Source organism: Danio aesculapii, chromosome 5, assembly GCF_903798145.1.
Source record: "Danio aesculapii chromosome 5, fDanAes4.1, whole genome shotgun sequence".
Taxonomy (NCBI): Eukaryota; Metazoa; Chordata; class Actinopteri; order Cypriniformes; family Danionidae; genus Danio; species Danio aesculapii.
The window spans coordinates 34,104,796-34,123,349 of NC_079439.1; the positions used below are offsets into that span (position 1 = coordinate 34,104,796).

An 18,554-nucleotide genomic window follows, 5' to 3' on the forward strand; every position below is an offset into this window, starting at 1 on the left:
TACATTTGATTTTAAATGACAACCTCTAAACCATGTCCATCATTCTCGCTCTCTTCTCAGATGCGATGGCGGGCCAAATCAAAAGGTTACTGCAGGCCAACTTTGGCCCACGGCCCATAGCTTGGGCATCCCTGATCTAAAGTGTGTGCAATAATGTACAAAGCAATGAAAACATACTTTGTGAATTATAATATTTGTGTCGGTGTAAAAGTATGCACAGATATTTCCCCCAGTTCTAAGACTTGAACAGCTTTACACCCATATTTTAGTCATTTCTTTTCTTTCTTTCCTCTAAAATGATAACCCCAGTGATTTTGAAGCAGACAGAACCCATTTATTTACACAGAATGAACTTTAAAAACCAAATACGCTTCACTGATTTAGCATAATAATAAACTTCCGGATTTCAATTCATTGCTTTGATTTAGCAATGGAAGACTATGGTGTTAGCTACATGTGGCTGCTACCAAACTGTTAGCTTTAAGTGATTTCTTGACATTTGTACACATCGATTACTCATCCTATTTGCAGTGAAGAGAATATGAAAGAAATAAGCACAGCAAAAACTTTAGAACTACAGAGGTTCACAACTTATTAATGTCTGACACAGTTTAAAAAATACTATTCACAGCAAACACGCCTCAGCAATCTTTGATAACTGAATAGCAAGTTACTTCTGAAGTGCTTTTTAAGACAATGATGCTCCAAAAAAACCTCACAAACACACATTATTGTTCGTTGGCTTCAGATCTTTGCACACAGGAAATAAAAACCCATTAAACCAAAACCAAGCCTTCAACCGTTCACTGTGACAAGCTGTTCTTTATATACACATAAATAAATAGAAATGCCAGATGAAAATATATATGTGCATTACTGCTCACTGCAGGTGTCTGAGCAGTTCAAATTCCTGCTTGCATGGGGGGTAGATAAATAAAACCATACAGACAAATTGCATCACTTAGGAGGAATATCAGAAGTGGGATTTGATTTGCACAACTAATAGATTGTGAGGAGCAGGGCTTTTGAGATCAACCGTCCTGCGGAGTTCAGTTCAACTCAAATACTCCTGAACCAGATGATCAAGGTCAACAGGTTTGCTTACTTTATTTTGGGAAGTATGTATTAGAGCAGGTTTGAAACTGAACTCCTTAGGAAAATAGATCTACAGGAGCAAGATCGTTCACCTCTTGTGAAGAGAGCACATGTTAAGGTTTGTTAACATGGGATTGAAGCAGATTCGTCCAGAGTTGGGGTCTTGGTTGTGCTCTGAAGAGGTGTGCATTTGTTTTGTTGTTTCTCATGGCTTGACTGGCTGGATGGAGAGGAGGCTGCCAAACTTGAAATGCTGGATGACGGGGAATTTTTCTAGACACTGAGAAGGCGACAGAGAAAGAGTTAGCTAGTATCATGCAACTTTGCAATGAGAGAATAGACTTGCTCCATTTCAAAATCTCCACTGTATCCAAACAGACTCTATGCAGAGCAGAGTTATTTCAGTTAACTAAACTAAAATCTTATTGTTGTTGCTAGAAATAAAAGAAATTAAACCCGAAGAAACTGAAATCTAAACACATTGTTTTGCATTTATATTTATTATATATAGAGATTTATTATAAAAAAAAAATCACACACCTTATTGAAATATTATTTGTCATACAGCCTGAAATCAAATCACATTTCAAATAACTTTTTCAGCCTTTGAAATATTTTTGTAGCCTTCTCATAATCGTTCCCTTTCTACAACTTTATCCAGGTCTTTAGAAAGCAGGGTGTAATGTAGTTAAATGTATAGATTTTCACAGGATATGAGGATTTTCTATAGGCACTGTAATTAAACCTAACATCAAACATCTAAAATCAGTAGTGCCCTAAACTTTTTCTTACGAAGGGCCAAAAATCAAACTAGATTGAGGCTAGTGGACTGAAGGTAAATATAGCTGCTGTGGGTACATCCTAATTTATTAAATAATATTTAAAAATAACTAGAAAACATTGCTTTGTATTAACTAATACATTTTTTTTGCATTTCTCATTTAAATCTCATAACAGAATGCGGTCAAGCCCGATTTATACTTTCGCCTGTCGCCGCATCGCGGACCTCCGCTGACTGGGCGCGCACCTCACGAAGTGAACAAGGCTTTTATACTTGATGTGTTGGCCGTTGAGATAAAGAGAAAGCAATAAAGTACACTTACTAAAAAAATAAAGATTTTGTTTATATTTAGCCCACTCCACAATTCACACATTACTGTCTGGCTAGTTTCTGTCCTCTACCTAATTCTGTCAGAATTATTAACCCCCCTTTAAAATTTTTCCCAAATGATGTTTAACAGAGCAAGGAAATTTTCACAGTATGTCTGATAATAATTTTTCTTCTGAAGAAAGTCTTATTTGTTTTATTTTGACTAGAAGAAAAGCAGTTTTAATTTTTTAAGCTATATATTTATTTGATAGTCTACAGAACAAACCATCATTATACAATAACTTGCCTAATTACCCTATTCTGCCTAGTTAACCTAATTAACCTAGTTAAGCCTTTAAAATGTCACTTTAAGCTGTGTAGAAGTGTCTTGAAAAACATCTAGTCAAATAATATTTACTGTCATGATGGCAAAGATAAAATAAATCAGTTATTAGAAATAAGTTATTAAAAACTGTTTACAAACGTGTTAATAAAATCTCTCTGTTAAACAGAAATTGGGGAAAAAATAAACAGGGGGCTAATAATTCTGACTTCAACTGTGTATGCTAAAAAGGCAATAATGGTCCAACATTTCTGACCACTATGACCAATAATGTCTAGAAAAACAGGTCATCAGTATATTGTAAACTGACAGGTTCAAATATTCCTGTGTTATCAAAGAAATAATCTGTCCCCTAATTATAGTTTTGTAACCATTAAATTGTTTTAAATTCAAAATTGTAATATATACATCAGTGTTAAACCTATAAATGGTGGAAAAACATATTCTGTAATTGTGTACCTGGGTCTCCACTTTTGCCATGACCTCTTTTGGCTTTAACAAACTTATCCCTCAGGTTTTTCCAAACTTTTTAACAAAAACTTTCTTCCTTTCCCACCGCTGTTGCAATTACTAGCCAAGAATTATTGGTCATCTGATTATCCCTATGATCACGCATGAACGGATCATAAAGATGTGTGTACAGTTTCAGACAAAATCTCTTAAAAAAAAGTGTAACTCAAATCAAACGCGTCACTCGAACTGTTCGCTCGAGTTTTTAAAAAATTGTGTGCTCCGCCAGCCGAAATTATGTCATGTGCACCCAAAGCAAACCTCTGCAAACTCATCGATGGCGGCACATTTGCCAAGCACACTCAAATAAACTAGCGAATGCGTCAAGTATAAACCAGGCTTTACGCTAGTCAAGCTGCATCTGATTTGCCTTAATTTGCTCTCAGAAGTATTCTGCATTGTCAGATGCATTCTGCATTAAAAAAAGACAAATCACAGTTACTAAGACCTTTAAGATTAAAATGAAAATAGAAAATATTTATACTATTAATAATACTCAATAGTCAATGTAAAATATTACAATAAATACACTTTCATCTTAAATATATTTTAAACTAAATATATTTATTAAATATATTTATTCCTGTGATGGCAAAGCTGAATTTTCAGCATCATTACTCCATTTTAAATGATTACTCAGTTACGTTATCATTCAGAAATAATTCTAATATGCTAATTCATTCCTTATAAAACGCTTCTAATGTTATCAACGCTTAAGAGTTGTGATACTTAAGATTTGAGCAAAAACTTGGCCCTAGGCATTTTTCATGAGCAATATTTAAAACAGAAAGCTGTTATAAAGTTTCAAAGTTCTTTGCAGCCTCTTTAGAGCATTATAATTAATTCTTGCAAAACAAAAATCTAGGATTATGAAAAACTCTTGTATAATATCCTCAAACTACACACACACACACACACACACACGCACACACGAAAAGACAAAAGTGCATTGATACTGAAGTAAAGCCCTTCATATATATACTTTCCATATGCAGAGCTTTCATACTCAAAGCAGAGTCATTTAGCACCATCAGAAAGAGTCATGAGTCTGTCTGGCGGAGAGCAGGAGTGTGTGTGTGATATATACGGGGGTGGGGAAAGACAGACAGGGAAGGAGGAGGGGAATCTGCAGACAGACTGGCCCCTCAGCTTCACTCTGCAGGGGGAGGGAGAACAGCAACGCTTCTCCACAACACAGGATGTGGGCTTTTGGAGGAGGGGGAGAGGCGCTCGGTTCTTCCCCTTCAACACACATGCCTGCTCGATTAACTCTTTCAGCTCTGGGCTTGAAACTTCACAGAGCAACTGAGAAGCTATGGCTTGGCAATTTATAATGAAGCATTTATTAACGTCACACGCAGAGCGTGGGAGTTGGAAGCTTGAAATTGAGCTTTTTCAATAGAATGTTCACTAGTTTTTTTTAAATGTACATACTGTATTGGAGGAGTTGGTGTTGTTTAATAGATTACACTGTCAAAAATCTACCGATATGTGCTGGTGTTAATGATATCATGATACGTACTTCTGCTTTATACATTCGGATGAGGCCCTGATTGACTTTGGACCATGAAGGAACGGCGCTGATGTTCCACAGCTGATTTGAGTGCTCGGCAAAAGGGCCCGTTTTCATCTAAAGAGACAGAAGAAATTATTTATACACATAGTGATTATCAAAATGATAGAATATTTAAGATGTAATGTGCAATCAGCAACATTTAAGCTTTGAAGTGTTTCAGACTCAAAGATATTTGCACATCTATGTTTGAAGACGTTTAACAGTTTGAAGTTACTAAAATAAAAAATAAAATACAATTTCTGTGTCGGTTCACCATAAAATAAGTAAAAAGTAAAAAAGTAGAAAGAGAAAAAAAAAAAGAAAAGAATGTTTATGAATTTCATATTCAAAATAAATACTAATACAAATAAATATAAATATCAATATAGAAGCAGCCATTAAAAAGCTATTTACATTTTGTAGGTATAGAAATATTAATCTGGTTAAACCAGATTTTACACGTTTTGGCAGATCTACTTCAATTAAAATGAATAAATAAACTATACATTTTCAAAAGGTTAGTAAATCAATTTGTAAAATAAACAGAGTTTATGATTTTTTGTGACATTAAAAGCATACATTACCAAATTCCTGAATCTTTTTTTTTACGTTTTTGTACAAATTGTTCCATTCAGGATTTATTTATTTATTTGATGAAAAATACAGTATAACCGTTGAATAGTATTACAATGAAAAATATAGATATTTTAAAATAACAGTTCATATTTTAAAATGAAATGTACTCATGTGTTGACCACATTTTTTTTCAGCAGACATTACTCCAGACATCTGTGTCACATGATATTTTTATTTACTCAAAAATAAAAATTCTGTCATCAATTAAATTATATTCATTTATTTTTTATTTTTTGTTGAACACTAAAGAAAATATTTTGAAAACAGTTAGAAACCTGTAACCATTAGCTACGTTTCCATCCACCTATTTTTATGCGCATTTTGGATATGCGCATAAAAAAAAAAAGATTCAGTTGATGGAAACACCAAGATGCGCATAAATTTTGAACACACACATACGTTTTTTTTAATGCACATTTTTTAAATTTATGCGCATCTCATTGTTTCCATCAACCGATTTTCTTATAACTGAGTAGGCCAAACTTTTTATTCGATAAAAAAAGCGCGTAAACTGCGATGGAAACTTTTATCGAACAAATTCCAGCATGTGCATTAAAAAAGGTCATGTGATTTTGTGATAAGAGATCATGTGATGATAAAAGTGTGTGCAAATGGATAAACCAGCCGGCTGACTGCCTTGTAAAACATCTGAAATGTTGTTTTGGTCATTCTAAAACACCTTTACTATTTCAGTATTAGTGTTTTTATATTATTAATTACCTCCAGGATTGCCTTCTGAGGCGCAAGTCATTTATTAAATGAAGAAAAGATTCACGCAGCTTTTCCTACCACAGTAAATTCCATTTATACTGTTGATATTTGGCGCCAGTTTATCGGGAAGTGACGATTTTGTACGGATGGAAACGCTGCTTTATAGTCGCACATCTTTTATGCGATAATCCAGTTTTGCGCATAAAGTGAATCCGCATTTTTGGATGGAAACATAGAGCATTTGTTTTTCCTACTATGGAAGTCAATGCTTACAGGTTTCCAACTGTCTTCAAAATAAAACAAAGAAAGTCATAAAGGTTTGAAACCACACGACGATGAAGCAAATGGTGATCAAATGTTCAAATTTTGGGTGAACTACCCCTTTAAACCAGTTAAAAACTACATGATTATTTTGATGATGAATAGACTGAAGGATATTGTGAATCATTTCTATACGTTATTAAAAATGAAATCAAAAGAACACCATATATTTGAAATAATAATCTTTTGTAACAGTATCAATATCTTTTCAATCACTTTTATTTAAATGATATGCATCATAGCTACATAAAGATCTTTAAAACAAATCCTACCGACTCTGTGTGTGAAGTAAAGAAACATAAGCAAAGACTCAACAGAAGTAAAGACTCATCAGGATATTATCAAAAGATTATCTCTTCAGTCCTGTTAGTAATTTGACTATCATCATCATCATCAAGTCACTATACTATGAGGCCTATTCATTAGAGTTTATTAGAGAGAGGGGCTGGTGGGCTGCCCTTGGGAGAGAGCACTTTATGAATGGCAGTGCTGTGTGGCTTTACTTCAACACACACACACTCGCACGCACGCACACGCACAGCAAGCCGGACTTTCCAAAGCACTACTAGCCGTACACAGTGGAATGGAGAGAAGGAGAGGAGAGAGAGAGAGAGAGAGAGAGAAAGAGAGGAAAAAAAAGAGAAAGGAGGAGGTGGACCCTTGGGGCCTGAGGAGTGATTCACAACAACGTGCAGGGAAGGAAGGAAATGACTCATGTGAGAGGAGTACAACACAACCTCACTGAGAGAGAAAGAGAGAGTTTTAAACTATATAATCTAAGAATTGACATGAATGAAACTTCTGAGTTTCTGGCTGTGTGTGATCAAAATATCATCCTCGCAAGAAACTGATAAACGCCAATTTAAAATGTGAAAATCTCCCAAAACATGAACAAACGCTGAATGACACACACCTCGTTGATGAACTTAATGCACTCCAGAAACATGTAGTCTTGGTGGTACTCGTTTACAACCTTCTCCTCCACAAAGTGTCTGGGCTCCAGGGTTGGGTGGTCTGAACACAATAGATGAACAAACACAGGGCCGTTACTCACTCTGACCACTGGGTGTCGCCTTGACTGGTATTGAAAGCATCAACAAAATTAGGTCTTAAAGGGACAGTTCACCCAAAATGAAATGTTTTGAGCAGAAAACATATTTGAAGAATGCGAGTAACCAGAATTCTATAGTATGGAAAAAAGGGAGAAAAAAGCTATGGAAGTCACTGTGGATTACCTACATTCTTTCAAATATTGTCTTTTGTTCACACACACAATAGAGTTGTTGCTATTGTTAAAGAAAATGTGTCATTTCTAAGCAAGAAGACATTTAAAGACATGTTAAACAGTACAGAATTAGAGAGATATATCCAGCTGCAGACCCGCAGGTTTCAGCACACACGATCTAGGCAGGGGTGAACCATGGTTAATGACAGATCAGTTTTCTTTTATTTTTTATTGTTTACTGACAACTAACTCCTTAGGAGCATTATCGCCACCTACTGTATTTCGCAAACATGGCGACTGTGACTGTGAACAGTTTAGGGTTTCCTATTTCAGTCGTTATTTCATTGTTATATCAAACGATCATTTTAACATCTGTGCTGTTTTGGTACTCATGTAAATAAAAATAATCAGTTAAAACACTAATGACTTATTTTATTGAGCAAATAAATAGGATTCAAATCGCTGGAGTAAAATATTAATTTAGTGTTATACATTTATTAAATGTAAAAAGATTTTTGTTACATATAAAAATGTATTCTAGTCTATACGTATTAACTTGCTATTATTTCCTTCATTATAATGAATCCATTATATAAATTAAACCGGTCCAATTTAGATCGTATATATATATATATATGCCTTTCAAAAATGTTTCGGCAAAGCCAGCTATTGACTCTGTCAGATACATGATGACTGATCATCTATGATGACTGATAGAAAACTGTTCAGTCTATTATATTGAATGATGATCGCAAACAACATTCCCCATTCGCCCGTCTCAATCGTCATATTTGTGAAATAGTATACACTATTTTATTGTGTGCACTATTATTAACAATATATAGTTGAACTCAGAATTATTAACCCTCCAGAATTATTAGCCCCCCTGTTTATTTTTCCCCCCAATTTCTGTTTAATGGAGAGAAGATTTTTTTAACACGTTTTTAAACATAATAATTTTAATAACTCATTAACTGATTAACTTCTAATAACTGATTTATTTTATCTTTGCCATGATGACAGTAAATAATATTTTACTAGATATTTTTCAAGACACTTCTATACAGCTTAAAGTGACATTTAAAGGCTTAACTAGGTTAATTAGGCAGGTTAGGGTAATTATGCAAGTTATTGTATAATGATGGTTTGTTCTGTAGACTATCAAAAATATATATAGCTTAAATGGGCTAATAATATTGACCTTAAAATAGTTTTTGAAAAATTAAAAACCTAAATAAAACAAACAAGCCTTTCTCCAGAAGAAAAAGTATTATCAGACATATTGTGAAAATTTCCCTGCTCTGTTAAACATCACTTGGGAAATATTTAAAAAAGAAAGAAAATTCAAAGGGAAGCTAATAATTCTGAATTCAACTGTATATAAAATATATTGATGACGAGGTCCGAGAAGATGTTTATAACATTAACATCCATCGTAACCATATACGGTTTGCCCCTGCCTAGATCATGTGTCCTGGATTGTGTGTGCTGAGACGTGTGAGGTTCTGCGGGACTGCAGCTGGATATTATTGGAATTGAAGCCAAAATTATACACCAACTTGTAGTTTTTACCTATAAGCTGTGAGCTTCCCCATATGAAGGGAAGAAACTGAAAGTCGTCAAGACCCCACACGCCCTGACTTCCTGCTGGCTCCATCCTGTACGTCTTCTGCAGTTTGCGCATCACTCGCAGATACCTGTGCCAATCATATCACAATGCATGATGCAAATGATCATGTTGATGCCATCAGCCACATATTTTCATACATAGTCAAGACATAAGAAGATACACTGACTTGTCAAAAACATTAAATATAATGGCCAGCTGGTCCTCCATGCGCAGAGCTCCCACTTTACAAAGACAGCAGAGGAACGCAGCAAACGCGGCCTCATGACCTGCACACAAAAACATGTTATTTCTTATGCTAAATAACGCAGTTAGCATTTCCTGCTTGGGTGCTAACGTGCTGCTCAATCTACAGCATATGAAATCACATATTGCCTAGTTAATGAGATTACAGTCTGAATAATAATCCTAATTCTATTTCAGCATGCTTGAAGGGTACACTTCAACTAATGAACAATTCTCCCAAAAATATTCATATCAAGTTATTATGAAACAATTTTACTGAAAACTATTATTTGTACTGCACAAGCATTGTTTCTAAATCAGTAACTGAATTGTGTTCATTCTGAATACCATCTGTTTGTGTGTCAACAGCACCCTCTAGTGGTAATCAAAAACAACAACAACAAATCTTTTTTTTCCTTTCTGGGTTTCTCAGAAGCCAAAGTTATCAGATTCGGGTAAATGTAGATAGTGGTATATAAAAAATGACCTAAAATAAAAAGAAAAAAGATATTTAAGACTACACTCATTTTTTATTTTTGTTTCTCGTTCACAGTACCTATTTAAAATGAGCTTAAATAACACAATTCTTGAGACTTTTGAGGACAGCTTCATTGTTTTATGTTCAATCCACTTAAATTTGTTTTGTAAATTAAAATCTTAATTTATTTGCGTTTGGTCAACATGAACAAATTGTGTGGACCCCTACATTACAGTGGATAAAAATAAAAAAGAGAATTTGATAGCAGTCAGCTTTTTTGTTGCTTGTTTTTGACAAGACACCTTCTTAAAATTTCTACTTGTACAAGTGTTTTTACATACACACTTAAGAAATAAAATTTGTTAACAACAAACAGTAATACATTTCCTCACAAACCTGTGCCATAGTCAATCCTGGTGGAGTTGCCCACAGACTCTTTGAGGTACACGGCAATTTCTGGAGCAGCATCCTGACGCTCAGCTGGCAGAACTCCAGCAACCAGAGCCTCTGCCTCCTGCACACACAAATTATGCTTGTATCATTTTCAATTAAAAAAAATACTAACCTAATACTACCCAGTACAGTCAAAAAACCATACATGTCAACAAGAAAAGCTTAATCTATTTCATTCAAATACTTCACTAAATACAAAAGACCTACAACCTGATGATGAAAAAGTTACTGCATGTTAGTCCAAACGTATGTTTCGTTTATTTACTGCCACATCATCAACTTATGCCTATTTCATAGCAAGATCAATACAGATTAAAACATGTTACACAATAATAACGAATTCAAATATCTACAAGAGATGATACAAAATAAATAAATACAACTTAAAAATGACAAAAATGTACATAAAAAACAACGGTAACACTTTAGTTTAAGTCACAACTAACACTTCTAGCTTGATGAACTACTGATTACCTGTTTATTAATAGTTAGTAAGAAAGGAGTTTAGGTTTTCAGTAGGATTAGGCAAGTAGAATAAGATTATACTTTATAACTACTGATGAACAGTTAAAATCTTTATAATAGGCAGATAATAAACCAGTAGTTAATAGCATGAAATGTTGCCTAAACTAGAGTGTTATTAGATATGTTTTTTTTTTTAAGTTTAATCTTTGATAAATAACTAAAAATCCTTCCCGAGGATACATATTTAAAAACATCCAAGTTGCTCTCAGTACAGAAATCTTGTCTAGAATTCTTTGAAATTTCACAATTAATTAAATATTTCTTACGGTGGTATATTATTTCTCAAAAGATACAAATGAGTCAACCTAGAATGAGCAATTCAGAATCTAGAATACATAGTCTGATGATGCCTAAAAAATACATTTTGAAAAGTTTTCAATTATGCTCAGGTTGATCTCTTGCAATGTATTATTTTTACAATTGTCCCATTCAGTTTGCCATTTTTGTATATATCCAAATTAATTGCAGAATTAAACATTCTGTCAATCTCAAAGCAATTGCTTTTTTGCTGCCACATCTGCCAGTTTATTAACACAAAGACCCACATGACCTGGAATCCAGCAGAAAATGATTTTGAACTGTTTAATTCTACAAAAAATGGCATTTTCCTTTTTGAAAGTTTAAAAGTACAGCATTTTAAAGAATAAATAATTTTACCACATCTAAACAATGCAATTTTAGCCAAGTGTATAGTCAGAAGTGACTTATTTTCCAGAAAATGCAGGTCATATATACAAAAAGTGCTTCTGGTGTCAAACAGACGCTTACCTGGTCAAGTTTGGCATACCATGTTCGGAAAGCTTTATTGCCGAAGCGAGAAGGCTGGTCTACTGGTGGCGTCTCATCAATCCACTGATCTAATGTTCCCAACAAAGCAAGCAACTTCTCCACTGTCTAACATCGAAAAAAAAACACACAAGCACATTTTCTTGAGCTGATTTCCAAATCCTCATAATCTGCATTAAAACATATGAATCCATGTCTAAATTAATGACACAGGAATAAAGCACACAGTTGTATAGAGAGAAACAGAGCTCACCTCAGACACCTGGTATTCACATGTAAGCTTCTTTCCCTTTACTCCCTCATTCAGGGTCAGAATGAATCCAATGTAGTCTGCATATGCCTACTTACACAAGACAAAAACATGCTCAAATACAAGCAAAAGAGAGTTTCATTATTATTATTGTGTTTAATGCCATGCCAGCTTCTACGGCTGTTTTTATGGCAAGAAAAGTTCAATACAGATCTAAATTAAATTAACCTTTAACAATCTTTTTTGCTAAAAACTCTAAAACTGTATTTGGATTAACAGTGTTAAAAATGGCTTCAAAATAATTAACTGTTTTTGTGAATTAATTTCACATAAGATTAAGGACAACACATTTTAATAAAACTGCTTGATAGTTAAAATGCTTTTACAAATAGAGCATTTGGGAGGATCTTCTCCAAGTATTAAAAACCAATGTCATCTGGGGTGGCTGATTCTACAGCAGGTAAAAACAATTGGGCCTCAGTGGTTAGAGAATTTGAAGAAGTACCTTTCCCCAGCATTACAGCTAATTTCATGGTGTTTGTTTCCTGTAGGAAGATTCCATTCTATTCGCCATTTCTTATTAACATATAAACAAATTGTTGGTGTAGGTCCAATTAAGGAATTGGCCAAATTTAATTTTTTTCCAAGTAATTATATATAGTACTCTGCTTTCAGACATAGAGAATTGGAGTGTGGATCGTTCATATTTTATTTGTTTCTCCTTTTCATTCATGTCCTACTTATATAAATCACTATTAGCATACCATTATTAACACTCTAAACAAACCAATAACAAGGTACATCTGTTCAACTGCTAGTAAATGCAATTATCTAATCAATCGATCAATCATATGGCAGTGAATCGATTCATTTAGGCATGCGCATGGTCAGACTGAGTTTTAGGACTTTGAATTAGGAATGGCTGTTGGTATACCAGATTGGCTGGTATTAGTATTTTAGAAACAGCTGATCTATTCAGATTTTCATGGGCAAATGATTTGAATACAGTATGGTCCAAAAAAGGACCAGCAAATTTTTTTTGTGGAGGGAAATGTCTTCTAGAAGCCACAGGTCAGAGAGGAATGGCCAGACTGGTTTGAGCTGATAGAAAGGAATATAATTGAAATAACCCCTACAACTGAAGTCTGTAGAAGAGCATCTCTAAAAACAAACAGTTTGCACACACACTGCAGAACTGGACCACTGAAAACTGGATTTATTTTTTTTGCCTGGTCCACTGGAGTCTCAAATTTCTGCTGTGACATTCAGATGGAAGGGTCAAAATAACATGGTGTTGACAACATGAAAGAAAGGATACATCCTGCTTTCTATTAACAGTTCAGTCTTAAAGTTTGCAAACTCTGAACATTGTTTAAATTAGGGGTGCAACAATGCAGAATTCTTATGGTTCGGTTATGTTTTCGACTTTTGGTCACAGTTTAGTTACAGATGAGATGTTCATTTAAAAAAGCACTGTTAAATAAACTCTACTCTACTCTACTCTACAAGCAAAATACAATACAAAAATTAATACAATATAGCAAAGATACTACTAAAATACAGTTTTTTTCATGCACCCAACAGTAGTTTTTAGTTACATAGACTGTAAAAATATTAACAAATATAACCCTGCACACTGTACATAAACTTCAATGTTTAAATTAAATAAAAGTTAATCACTACTGAGCTATATAGCTATTCAGTCAAGAGCAGAGTGAGTGATTTCATTCTCTTTTGTTGATTAAGACAAGAATAAGATGATATGGTGGGGAGCCTTGTTTCAGTACAAGACAATGCTTTCTAAAATACAGTTTTTACATTTTAATGCAAAACAGAAAAACCACAATATCCACATGTATATTAAACCACAGAGTTTGTACTAAACATTTTATTCATATATCGAGTAATGTGGCATCCCTAGTTTAAATACTATCCTATCTGATCATAGTTGCTGGCCACCTCTATCCCTATATGACCATTGTGTGCCCATCTAATGATGGCTACTTCCCGCAAGATAGCGGTCACAAAGCTTAAATCACCTCAAACTGGTTTCTTGAACATCACTGTGAATTCACTAAACTCTAACTTCCTCCATAGTCATCAGATCTCAATCCAATCGAGCACCTTTAGAATGTGCTGGAACAGAACCCTCACTTCACAGATGTGCAGCCAACAAATCTAAATGATATGCCTTTATATCAGTATGGATAAAAACACAAGAGGAATGTTTCCATTAACCTAATTGAAAACGGGTGTCCAATCTGGTTCTAGCAAGGTGTGCATAATATATTGGCTGGGGAGTGTGTATGCTAAAAACACTTTTTTAAAACCCTCAAGATTAATGGTAGGATAGAAACTTGGTTGAATTTATTTGGTTGCACAAGTTCTACAAGCTTACCTGTTTAACTCAACACAGCAAGTCTACAATGGTAATAAGCCACTCTCTTTAGGTCACTGATTTTCATTTCTGTGTTTTAAAATGCTCAGTATAAAAATAAAAATAACAGAAGTGGTATATAGAGAGTTTCTCTTGAATTGTATCCTTTAGAACTGCCTCTTTAAAATGTAATGGTGTGGCTGCTGCAACTAGCTGCAGAAAAGTGTGTCAAACAATAGAGCTTCCTATTATTATCCTTAAACCCAAGGGAAACTGGAGAAAGAGCTTGAAAATGGGCTCTTTTCCCATCTCTCAATGCAGCAGATTAACTAACCTCAGAGTTGGTGGAACAACATACCTGTGATCTTTTCCATTTGCCCATATCAGGCACCATGCTGATCTCCTTCTTTGGCAACATGAAGTTGAAACTGACAGAACTGGGAGGTTTGTCATCCTCATGGGAGGAGCCTGTGAGAAATACAAATATGAAGGGCACATCTAATTTTTGAGTCAACCAAAAATAATCATACATTCTGTATAATATATGTATAATACAATACTGATATAACAAAATGAATTTTAAGTTAACGTGAGACTCTTCATATTAGATTCATAACAATGAATATTTTAATGATCAAAACATTAGGTTACATAGTGCTGTTCAAAATGATAAGAACACTTGTCATACTTAAGAGGTTTGAGGTGTTTTTTGTTAAATTGGTTATTACAATACATATTTGAAGCTGTGGTCACACTGCACTTTTCTCCCCATAGACTGCCATTCATACTCACACGAATGCGTCAGACCAGAAACGCAAGTTCGTGCGTCAAGTTTCGCAGTTCACTGCATTGCAAAGTTCAAGCTTGGTGAACTCTGACCTGCAAAATCGCATCACTTGACTGCGTGAGACCAATTGAGGATCAAAACATGACCTTCTCTGTACAGAAATTTAAAATATTGGACCAATCGCTCACTTTTATAAATGTATAAGCTTCTTGTTTAACCCTGCCCCTTTTCGCAGCACCGTACTACAGAATTTCGCATGGTCAAACTCTAGTGTGACCGCAGCTTTATGAAAGAAACATCTACAAAGTCATCATTATGCTCTATAAACCATAGAACAGAGCCATTATTAAACATGGGATGATAACCGTGGTTTGGAAAAGTCAAGGTTTTAAAACTGTGAAACATTTTCTGTCGTATGGTTCCTACGGTACATGTAAGATTTTTTTAAAATGTTGTTTTGATTGTTTGTTTTTAGGACAACAGTATCTCCAGCAGAAAATGTCTAACTCAAGTTGAAACTAATGAAGACAGCAGAAGTCAATGACTTTTATTATTTAGCCGGACATGTTTACTGTTCAAAGGAGGAAACGTTTTTGGTTTTTACCCAGACTTTTAAAAAGAAGAGCAGTGATCACAATACAATGAAACCATGATATTTTTATCCAAGGTTATCATACTGTCAGAATCTTATACCGGCCAATGCCTAGCCATGATAAGATGATTTAGGTTATTTTTCATTACAAGAAAAATACAAGAGAAGTCTATTTTATTGTCAATGTCACACAATTACAGCAGAAGTCAGAATAATTAGCCCCGTTTATTTTTTTTTCCCCAATTTCTGTTAAACCTGAGAGAATGGCTGCATCCGAAACCGCCTACTACTTAGTAGGTAGTGCATTTGAATTTAAACGTACTACTCGGCCGTTAGAAAAGTCCATTCTACACAGTATGAATGTAAGGATGAATGGAATTCGGACGTACTACATCCGCCATTTTGTCATGGTCACGTGTCCTATCTGCATCAGTTGCGTCGCTTCACTCCCATTCATGAATTCCCATAGCAGGGCAACATGGGATAGCGCAGCATGCATGGGGTGCGCACTTCAGAATCTCACCGGAAGTAATAAGTCATCCAGGTACTTTTCACATACTGATTTTCGAATTCTATGAATTCGGACATACTACTCGGCTCGCATACTGATTTTAGCGTACTATATAGTATAGAAGTATGCAGTTTCGGACACAGCTAATATTTTTTCAACACATTTCTAAACATAATAGTTTTATTAACTCATTTCTAATAACTGATTTATTTTATCTTTGCCATGATGACAGTAAATTATATTTGACTAGATATTTTTCAAGACACTTCTACACAGCTTAAAGTGACATTTAAAGGCTTAACTAGGTTAATTAGGTTAACTAGGCAGGTTAGGGTAATTAGGCAAGGTATTGTATAATGCTGGTTTGTTCTGTGTAGACTATCAAAAAAAGATAATATCTAATATTATATTAATAATATTAGATATTATAATATCTAATAATATCGACCTTAAAATGTTTTTAAAAAAATTAAGACTTGCTCCAGAAGAAAAAAATATTATCAGACACACTGTGAAAATTTCCTTGCTCTGTTAAACATCATTTAGGAAATAATTAAAAAAATCAAAATCAAAGGGGGGCTAATAATTCTGACTTCAACTGTATTTACCTTGACAACTGAAAGGAAAGTGTTGATGAAAGAATCAACACTTCATTACACGTTGAAGTTCTCAGGACATGTCTTTACACTTTGTTAGAGATGTGCTGCTGTAATTGATTTTTTGTCATTAGGGACTAGAGCCTTTTTAGCCTCGATGGTAAAAATAGTAGTACACAGGAAGCGTAAGCATTAAAGCACCTCGTTTACTAAACTAAATTGTCAATCAATTTACGTTACACATTGGTAGTTTTATGGTTTTTAATCGGTAACTTTATGGCAAAACACCGTGTCACTACGCTGGCATACAAATAAATCTCACATATCAAAACAAATGTCTAGACTCCAAGTTCTGTAGTGTGACCTAATTGGCAATACTGTTCTCTTATTAACGTCACACTATCAGAGACAAAGGTTATGAATAAACAAAAGAGAAAAAAATAACGTAAGTTAGTACAGCCTACTTTCTAAAACTGAGAAGCCTTGATGCTTCTCTTTATTAACATATGGGTTATAATGCTCGAACAGTATATGAATAACTGTCGCTAAAATATAACACAACCTTAATATGGAAATTGATAATAACTGTTCACATTCAAGCCGTAATAACCTAAATATTCGCCGTCGCGCAGAAGTGACAGACTCTCATCGATTCATTACATGAGGCGCGGCGAGACAGTAAAGCGCTTTTCTGCACAAGTGAAGTCCCTTTCGTCCATTCAAGTGCTGCACATCGACATACATAATCTCCACATATCACTGCTGTCTCCGTTTTTGAATTAGCTCTGTTTAAATGAAGATTTGATTGATGTGAGTTACCTGACGCCTGTTCTGTCTCCGCCATGTTTACTGTGGTGATGAAAACACAACCCTTCAACTCTCACCCGCAGTTTCGCCTCAAATATATTCCTTGAACTTGACCAGCGAAAGTAAAGTGCTGCGAGAAAAAAAAGCCTCTTAATGCAACCCAAATAATTTTGTAACATGCGTTATTTGTAACTTTAGTTTTAATTTTAGGACTCGGATCAGATATTCTAAACTATGTATTTTCTATTATTATTATTTTTACTTTGTAAACATTTAAAATAATGTATTATGACTATAATCAATACAATATACTAACATAATTATAAAAAGTTGTTAATATTTGACTGTTTAGGCCTACATGTATGTCCAAGAACATTTATGTGCAAAAATTAGAACTGCTACAACGTTACAAAATAGATTGGAGTATCTATGAAAATATATGGAAAATGTGCTCTATTTTGGACATTGCAAAGCGCGATTTTTAGTTAGGTTAGTTATCATTTTGAACAGTTTGAAGAGTTTTTATTTCCCTGTATCTTCTTTATGTACAGAAATAAAATTTACTTCAGATTATCAGTGAAAACTATCGATCATTCAGTAGAAAAATGACGCAAAATAGAACAAGAGACGAGGCATGAAACAGGGTTGCCAGGTTTGCATAACAACTATCCCAATCAAAAAGAGTGGAGGAACTATGACGTCACCTTGTAGGCGATTCGAATGATAGCATAAAACTGGTTGCCTCAGTAGGTCTGGGCCTGACGTAAACGCCCAAGTTTCTTTGTATAGTTTGGTTTTGTAAAGGCAATGCTATAAAATGTTTGCAAATTTTTTATTTTTTTTGCACTACTTGACTTTTATGTCCAGTTCTTTTTTTGCTTGCAAATTTCATTTTTATTTCTCAAAAATTTCATTTTCGCATTGCAATTTTAGGAAATTCGCATTTATATATTTAATTAATTACTCCATAGATCATAGATGTGAGTGCAGTGGGCTACCTTTGGGCTTCATTTGATTGGCTATAGAGTGAACTATGATGTCAATTTGTATGCAA

General features: G+C 34.4%; 1 protein-coding gene across 1 annotated transcript; it reads right to left on the reverse strand.

Moving 5' to 3' along the window:
* Positions 1 to 312: 312 nt before the first annotated feature.
* ptpa (protein phosphatase 2 phosphatase activator) lies at positions 313 to 17,583 on the reverse strand. The gene is made up of 10 exons (XM_056458012.1): positions 17,513 to 17,583; positions 14,566 to 14,675; positions 11,834 to 11,920; positions 11,563 to 11,688; positions 10,213 to 10,330; positions 9,283 to 9,382; positions 9,059 to 9,183; positions 7,175 to 7,275; positions 4,561 to 4,668; positions 313 to 1,375 (listed from the first exon to the last, which is right to left on the reverse strand). The coding sequence occupies exons 1-10, from the start codon at positions 17,535 to 17,537 to the stop codon at positions 1,301 to 1,303; spliced, it is 975 nt and encodes a 324-aa protein (XP_056313987.1). The 5' UTR covers positions 17,538 to 17,583; the 3' UTR covers positions 313 to 1,300.
* Between the last annotated feature and the right edge of the window lie 971 nt (positions 17,584 to 18,554).

Excerpts from the sequence above, each read along its gene's own strand:
- ptpa (XM_056458012.1), bottom strand. The coding sequence starts at position 17,537 with ATGGCGGAGACAGAACAGGCGTCAG. Across the intron at positions 9,383-10,212 it reads CAGGATTGACTATGGCACAG|GTCATGAGGCCGCGTTTGCT; the intron begins GTTTGTGAGGAA and ends TTTTGTGTGCAG. Across the intron at positions 9,184-9,282 it reads ATATTTAATGTTTTTGACAA|GTATCTGCGAGTGATGCGCA; the intron begins GTCAGTGTATCT and ends TGATTGGCACAG.